Source organism: Lolium perenne, chromosome 1 (genome assembly GCF_019359855.2).
Source record: "Lolium perenne isolate Kyuss_39 chromosome 1, Kyuss_2.0, whole genome shotgun sequence".
In the NCBI taxonomy this organism is placed as follows: Eukaryota; Viridiplantae; Streptophyta; class Magnoliopsida; order Poales; family Poaceae; genus Lolium; species Lolium perenne.
In genome coordinates, this window is record NC_067244.2 from 167,163,886 (window position 1) to 167,172,298 (window position 8,413).

Below are 8,413 nucleotides of genomic sequence, written 5' to 3' on the forward strand. Positions count from 1 at the left end.
TTGACTTATTGCCTTTGCCCATACATGAGAGACTTAATATGGAGGCATCCAAGAGAGCAGATTTTGTGCGTAAGATCCATGTGAAGACTAAAGAGTTGATAGAGAAGAAAGGCAAGAGCAATACTGCAAGGATGAATAAGAAGCGTAAAGAGATGTTGTTCAAGCCTGGTGATATGGTCTGGGTACATTTTCGCAAGGATAGGTTTCCGAAGCTACGAAAGTCTAAGTTGAAGCCTCGTGGTGCTGGTCCTTACAAAGTGCTTGCCAAGATCAATGATAATGCATACTCAATAGATCTTCCAGTTGATGAGTTTGGTGTCAGTAATTTTTTCAACGTTGCTGATTTGACACCATATGACGGAGAAGACCTTGGAGTGTCGAGGTTGACGCCTTTTGAAGGGGGGGGGGATGATGAGGACATCCCTACTACACCACTACCTCCGTCATTGATAAATGAAGATGAACCTGCTGTGAAGCTCAAGTCCAATGAAGTTAGGATTGGACCAATTACAAGGGCTCGTGCGAAGCTACTTAAACAAAAGGTGAACTTGTTTCTAAACGATACTTTGATTGATGAGAACTTTATACTGCCTAAGTCTTGTTATTTATGTATCATCAGGTATGAAGAGGAGACAAGCATCGCACGAGGAGAAGAGAAGCAGCTGGACGTGAAGAAGGACGTGAGGCTGGACATGGAGCTGGACATGAAGATATCTCATGGACGCGTGAGGGAGGAGCGGGAGGCAAGCGCGAGAGGAGAAGAAGTCGTCCAGGCCGGCCCAGCGCCCGGTCAGACCGGCCGCCAGACCGGCGCGCCCGATCCCCGGCCCGTTTCAACCGGGCGGCACGCCGGATCCACCCCGGCACCAACCGGGCGTCGTACCAGGGCCAACCGGAAAAGCATCTGCGACACTTCCGGTTGCCGCCCGGTCCCTGGCCCGGTCTAGACCGGCCAAACCGGCCCAGCACCCGGTCAACCGGGTTCCAGACCGGCCAGTCCGGCCCAGCACCCGGTCAACCGGATTCCAGACCGGACTAGTCCGAGTCTGTCTCGACCAGATCTATTCTGGTCGGTTATTCTTGTATCTTTTCGACCAGAAGTCGTCCCGGACGCCTATATAAGTTCCCAGGACGCCCCCTAGCTGCTTTAGACCACGTTTAAGATAAACCCTTGTTCTTAGTTGTTTGCTTTAGCAAAACTATTGAATCCCTACACCATATTGCTTGATATTGTGTAGATCCTGAAAAAGTCTTGTGTGATCTGCTGTTCCATTGGGAATTAGACGGTTGCAACTTACCGCTTCGTGGTCGGCGGCTACGTGCGCAAGTGTGTGGAGTTGCGAATATCTTGCAGGGTTGAGAGCTGTTGCATTGGCGACAGGGACCAATCAAGATATCTCGTTGCGTCATACAAGTTATCATCCACTATATCGTCGTGTTCCTCCGCTGCCATCACTCCGTGATCATCATCACCACCGTTACTTACTGAGAAGATCGGGCCACCCCATATCACACTTCTATTCTTTTCCATTTTCTTAGTCACTCACATGTGTTCGTCATGTGGCAAATAATACACTTCAAAGAAAAGTGTGGCAAATCATAAAATATACACTAGGGGCTGGGTGCTGGGAGCGGATGACCCCACCTATCATACGCGACCCACATGTCAATGTTTGGGGAGTAGCTGCTCCGGCCCTACATCATGGCCCCATCGGTCATTGGCAGCGGCGGCCCCACAGAGTGGCCCCATTGTCATTGTTGCACCGGCCATACAATCAGGAAATAAAGCGGCCCACACGTAAGCGAGAGATGGATGGCTAGTCTGACGTGTCTCCTGGCCCCACCAGTCAACACGTAAACACCAAGGGAGGAATGCCCCTACGTGGCCCCATCCGTCAGCATGTAATGGTCAAGGCCTTTGACCTAACGGCAACCTCCGTCCGAGCGTTTGCGAGGGGTTGAGATTAGAGAGAGGGGAAAAATGAGGAAAAGTTTGGCTGCTCGAAAAAACTGAGTACAAGTAAGAAACCAAGGTTAGAAAAATAGAAATCCCGTATTTTCTTTTTCATTTTGGTAGTAACTTTTAAATTTCCCTGTACTAATTATTTGCGGTGATTCAGTGGTAGAAACATCCTACACTAATTTAATTACCCGTGAATATTTTTTCACTGGAGTATAATTCTCCAACGGTAATTCTAATTTGTTGCGCTTACTATTTATGTAGTTTTTTATGAGGCCGTAACTACCTATATTTTCCCGAAAGCAATTTCTTGGAAGAAATCTTGAGCTCATGAACAATGGCCCTTTTTGTTTTCACATATTTTGACTACTTCCCGACGTTAATTTTTCAATTCATCGATAGAAGCATTCTACAGTAACTTAAATAACCGTTGGTAATTCTTCAGCGGAGCATAATTTTTATGCGGTAAGTCTGATTTGTCGCGTTAAATATTTCTTAGTAATTTTTCGTGAGGCAGTAACTATTTTCCTGAAAGCAATATCTCAGTAGAAATCGTGTCGCATATTTCCGCAATGGTAAATTTTCAACGATGCACAAGCGTGGTAGTTTTTACACGAATCTTTAGCCTCACTGCTCCTTGACAAGAATAACCCATCAATAACTATTCAGGGATGCATAATTCAGCGATAATTCCAAAGAAAATTCACCATTCACTTCCTCTTTTAGTCGACAAAAATACTACTTTACTCTTTCTGGTATCTCTGAAAAAACTTGCTCCGTCGTATGTCAGATCCTTCAGCCAGTGCGCCTACGATCATCCAGTGCTTTTTGTCCACACTACCCTCTTTTTTATCGCCTCACGATTAGTGCTTCCCTCTTTTATGATTCGTTCCCTATGGCCACCGAAAATACAATTTCTAATAAAAACTATTTTAAAGATATTTCAAACAAGTGATTCTACACTTTTATCCTTCGCGTCTTTCCCTGATAGAAGAGTTTGATCCTCCCACTTCCGCTCCTGTTTTTTTTTTTTTTTTTGCAAAGCAATCGCTCCTTTTCCAGCGATACATGTGTGCAGTTGAAAAAAATAATCTAAACCATGACAGTACATATCAGTTCACGTTTCTTGATCAGTGCTTCCACACTAGGTACTTCAAATAAGCTATTGTACTATAGTACTTCTAAAATAATATAACAAGCGGTTTAACACCTAAGAGTGCAGTGTGCTGCCACGACAAACTTTCTAAAGTAGATATAAAATTGCTTGGGAGCATTTGCATTCTGACTGTTTTGTTCAATTCGACGAAGGAGTCCGAGTGTGGACTTTTGTACGACGGGCTACACATAGCTCTTTTTTCTGAAAATTTAAAAAATGGCATTCTATGTTTCAAAAATTTGTTACTTTTGCATAGCCTTGATTATAAGGTATTTCGAGTTGCAAATTTGCATGCTGGCCATTTGTGGTTTTCCGACGGAGTCCCGCTTATTTTTCTTCTTCTCACGGAAGGACAACAAAGTGAGCAAACATGTGTTTAGGCCACTTGTGCTTCTTCCTGGCGCGTTGGCCCATTAGGGCGGCCTGGCCCCTCCGTTTCCCGTTAATTTGCCACACAGCCCACTCTCAATCTCAAGCCGTCAACCCTAATCTCCGGAAGCCCGCGACACGTCGTCGGCGCCGGCCAGCGGCCGCCTCCTCCCGTTTCCTAAGCACGACGTGCAGCTCTCGTTAGCAGCGGCGGTGCTCCCTGCGCGCGGAGCAGCTGTCACTTCCAGCTCTCACGGTTCTAGTCTTGCTCCTCCACTTCAGGAATCCTGGTTGCCTCGCTGCTCCCATGGATAACGACGGCGCCGCCTCCCCGGTCCACCACGGCGGCGGGGGAATCATTCGCGTGGTCTGCGAGTCTTGCGGCAATCCGGACGAGTACAGCCCGGACGACGCCGAGGACGGCTTCTTCTCCTGCCGCCAGTGCTCCAATGTCCACACCTGCACCCAGGCGACCGCCGCCGACCCCGACGATTTCCAAGAACTCGCCATTCGGTCCTCCTTCCGAATTACCCAACCCGCCAAACCCCGCACGCCCTACAGAACCCCTTTCCACGCCCCACACGCCCCGGCCGCTCCCGCCTTTAACGGCTTCGACGAGCCAAGCGAGCCGCGCGACTTCGTGTCTGGCGACGAGGAGGCTTGGCGCGACCCGGAGGAGATGGCGAACCGGGTCCGCTGGCGCTACGTGCAGGGCCTGCAGGTGATCCTGCAGCGGCAGCTGGAAGTGCTGGTCGAGAGGTACCGCGTCGGCGCGCTCGTCTGCGGCGTGGCTGGAACTGCCTGGGTGCGCTGGGTGGCTGCCTCCAAGGTGTTCGATGAAATGTGGGCGCGGAAGGTGCTCGCCGAGGACGAGGCTGCCCAGAGACTCAAGTACTCTGCCCCTGGAGGTATCATTTTGCGCGCTCCTGATTAGTTATCGCATTTTTAAAGACAAGAACAAACTTGAGCAAATAATATATCTTTTGTGTGCAGTTGGACAGATACCTCAAGAGGTGAAACTTGAATTGGAGGATGAAGTATTGCTTCCAAAAGATAGGCGAAGGGTGGAGTTCATCTTTCTGCGCTCACTGAGGATGATGCTGCCAGTGTACTCAACATTGTCTGTCTGTTTCCTGGCCTGTCATATTGCCCGGGAAGCCATCCTGCCGACTGACATTTATAGGTGGGCACTGGAGGGCAAGCTTCCCTATGTGGCAGCATTTACCGAAGTGGACAAGCTTCTCGGGACCCCTATAAAACACTGCCCTTTGAATGCAAGACAACTATTCAGGCCAGTCCGAGTGATTGGAATATGGCAACTGGAAGCCGCGGCAGCATCCATAGCACAAAGAATTGGCTTGCAGCTTCCTTCTGTTAATTTCTATGCTATTGCTCAACGCTACTTGAATGAGTTGTCTCTGCCGGTAGGAAAAATCCTCCCTCATGCTTGCCGCATCTATGAGTGGGCAATGCCTGCAGAACTATGGCTGTCTAGTAATCCAGCTAGGCCCCCTACACAGGTCTGTGTAATGGCTATACTGATAGTGTCTCTAAGACTTCTGTATAACATCAATGGCCAAGGGATATGGGAGGTGAGTATGTCATATAGGATCACTATCTGAAGTCATGTAAGATCTGACTTAAATATGATAGACTGAACTGTGTTTCTTTTCTTCAGGAGATTTGTGAGGCAGGAAGGGATGCAGGTGGGTCTGGCCCTGATGCAAATTTACCACCATCTATGAAGCCTAATGGTGACACCAGTGAGGAGTTCGGCACAAAACAATTGTTGTGCACTCTTGCAGATGCCTACGATAATATTGACGTTGCACATGGTAACTTTCAGTGATCATTGCCTTCCATCCACATCATTATTTTCTTGTAATGCACACATGTCAGGTTTCATGCTTATTCTGTTGTATAGTGGTTTAAATACTTACCTTATATGGTAGTACTAAATACATGTCGTTAAAGTTTCTAGCGAAGGAATCAAGGAAATATGTCACAAGCCATGGTAAATATCTCATATGGTAGCCTTGCCGTATTTTGTGTGTTAGTAGGTTATACCCTCCTATGGGTAGAGCCAGTAGTCTATCTTGCAGTGTTGTTTTTTAATTACTGAGGTGGGTATGTATGGATCATTGCTATAACTGTATCTCAGAAATACATCGATGTATGCATGCAGGTTGTGGCTTTCTTTGCAATAAATAACTTTTCACATTTCTTGAATCTGAACTTCCCCACTTAGAAATAGAGAGCTTCATAATGCTTGTTACTAACTAACACACGACTTATTGAGCGTTAGAAAAATTAACAGACAGCGCACGGGTATCTTCCAATGAAAAATACTGTTCTTCTGCAAGTACCTGTTGATGTTCTAATAAGCATATTCTCATGCTTCCTTACACAAACAGGAAATTTTGTTAGAGAACATTATAGCAGTTCTCATTACATTTCAAATTTGTAATGTATACAAAGCTGCACTTCTCCCTTCCTATTGTATGGATGGCGCTTAGTAACTTCCGTATAGCACTGTAACTAGATTTCTATGTAGAGCAATATAATTTATTATCTTAAGAAGTATACAAGTATAATCATGCCAAAGTATACTGGATAAATTGTGTGATGCCATTCTGATCCATCAAATATAGATGTTCACAGTGATATGATTATTTGAAGTTATAATGGTTTGACTGAAGGCATTTTAGGGCAGCACTTCTTGTGACTTGACCAAATACTTACAAGTGGTACAAGATTGATCATAAGTTTTCTGATTCTACAGACTATTCGAAGGACCTTCATTCGTATCTCAAATACTGCAAGGATGTCGTTTTTCCGGGGATTGCATGCTCAGTCGACGAGGAGCACTTAATAGGGATCTTTCAAGACATGTACAAAGGACGAACGGTAATGCACTGAACTTGGTCTTGTTGTCAACTCTTGTTCTTTTTTGCATCAAGCGATAAAATTGTAGTTTGACTTTCAAATATCGTGTCCATCATAAGTTACTGCTTGTCTTATTTGATTTCCAAATTCTCACTGCTATCTTATTTTGTTTTTTGCGCTATTTTAATCTTTTCCCTCTCTTGGGCTGGATCAGTTTGCTTTCAGGTTATTCACTGCATTGGCATAAACTCAATTTATAGTCTAAACAAAGTTTAAAAGTAGTGTCCCTAGGCGCTCGCCTAGATGTGCATAAGCGCTGGCGACAGATGACCAAGTAGCTTTAGCACTAGTTGGTGGTCTAGACTCTAGACAGCCAGGCAGGTATCAACCAGCTGAAAGGATGAAGAACAAAAAAGTTGCTATTTATAAAAAGTTATCTACTCCTCCATCCATAAAAGGATGTCGAAGGTTTGTACAAATTCAAATGTATTTATACACCAAAAGGTGTCTAGATACATCCGAATTTAAACAAACTTTCGACATCCTTTTACGGACAGAGGTAGTATTTCATTTTCACCACATATCAGTTTTGAATTTCAATTTTCTTTGATGTAGCCTTCTGAACCTTGTAAACCATTAACAAGGTTGTACTTATGGATGTTAAATCAGGAACAAAATCTGCAAGCAAAGAAAATGTAAATGATCTTAGAAGCCAAACACAATTGGTTTAAAGGATTTTCTTAAGAACTGGTAAGTTAATTTGGAAAGATAAAGAACAAGAAAGTTGCTATTCATAAAAATATAGGAGTATCTATTTTACTCTCATCACATATTGATTTTGAACTTCAGATCTGTACAGATGTAGCTCCTCGAGCATCATCTGCACGTCTTTTCGGGGTGATTGTTGTTGATTTTGATGGCTAAACCTGTTGCACTGTAGGGTGAGAATCCAGAAGCGCACATGGAGGAAATGCGAACCACAAATGGAGTGAATAAACGTGACCGGGATGGAACTTTTGTTGGTGCAAGGTGTTTTTCTTCAGCACCAGGAATACAAAGGATTAAGTCAGAGATGGAAGATCGTGGATTTTGTTATATACCACCAAGGAAAGTGCTAAAATCAGATGGTTATCTTCACTATAGAAGGAAGACAATAACTGGTAGTCTGGTTTGTGTTGGACATGCTGATTATTACATGTTGATACGTGCATTTGCAAAGCTTGCAGAAGTTGATGTTAGGATTATGCATACTAGTGTGCTAAAACTTGAGAGGAGACTTGCCCAGATAGAACAACGAATAGGCAAAAGCTTGGATGCCTTACAGAATCTACCGAGCTAAGCAAATTATTCCAAAAGACATGTGTCAGAATGAAAATTTTGATGTATTATTGTGCCATGCCGATGTTGTGGTAAGCCAACACCTTTCTTTCTTTCTTTCTTTCTTTCTTTCTTTCTTTCTTTCTTTCTTTCTTTCTTTCTTTCTTTCTTTGTCTTTTTAAGGCTTTAGTTTATGTTACTGACTGCCTAATAGCATAATTTCCTGGTTCATCTTTGTATTCTTTGCTTGCTAATTCCCATGGGCCTGATTTTTAGATTCCTTCAACTATGGAACTCAACCCCAGTTCTCCAAGAGAGCATGCACACGCTATGTTTCTGGTTGAATCAAGTGGTCCAGATGGATTGCTGGATGGCACTATTCTTAACTCGGAACACACAGGTCTTACAGATAGGAAGGCTATCTTGCAAGATCAAACAAACAGTGAGCTCCCTTGCAAGATCTGGCAGACAAAGTGACCAGGACAACCGTATCTCTATATGTACTAACATTTCCCATGGAAAGATGCCTGTAGTTCTGTAATTTGGCTTTGCTGATAAGAATCTGTTCAGTAGAAATTCTACTGTAGAATTATCCTCTCAGAGTTTTCTCGGTTCGCTTGTCAGAAGTGACCTAGGCCACCGTATGAAATCTGCAACCATGTTTATACTACGCTATATGCGCACATTCTATAAATTTTCTGATCTAAGTGGCAGCTATGTGAAAA

General features: G+C 44.2%; 1 protein-coding gene across 1 annotated transcript; it reads left to right on the forward strand.

Moving 5' to 3' along the window:
* Nucleotides 1-3,555: 3,555 nt before the first annotated feature.
* On the forward strand, nt 3,556-8,413 carry LOC127311814 (TATA box-binding protein-associated factor RNA polymerase I subunit B). Its single transcript, XM_051342291.2, has 6 exons — nt 3,556-4,393; nt 4,479-5,077; nt 5,164-5,320; nt 6,268-6,392; nt 7,312-7,780; nt 7,965-8,413. The coding sequence occupies exons 1-5, from the start codon at nt 3,793-3,795 to the stop codon at nt 7,708-7,710; spliced, it is 1,881 nt and encodes a 626-aa protein (XP_051198251.1). The 5' UTR covers nt 3,556-3,792; the 3' UTR covers nt 7,711-7,780; nt 7,965-8,413.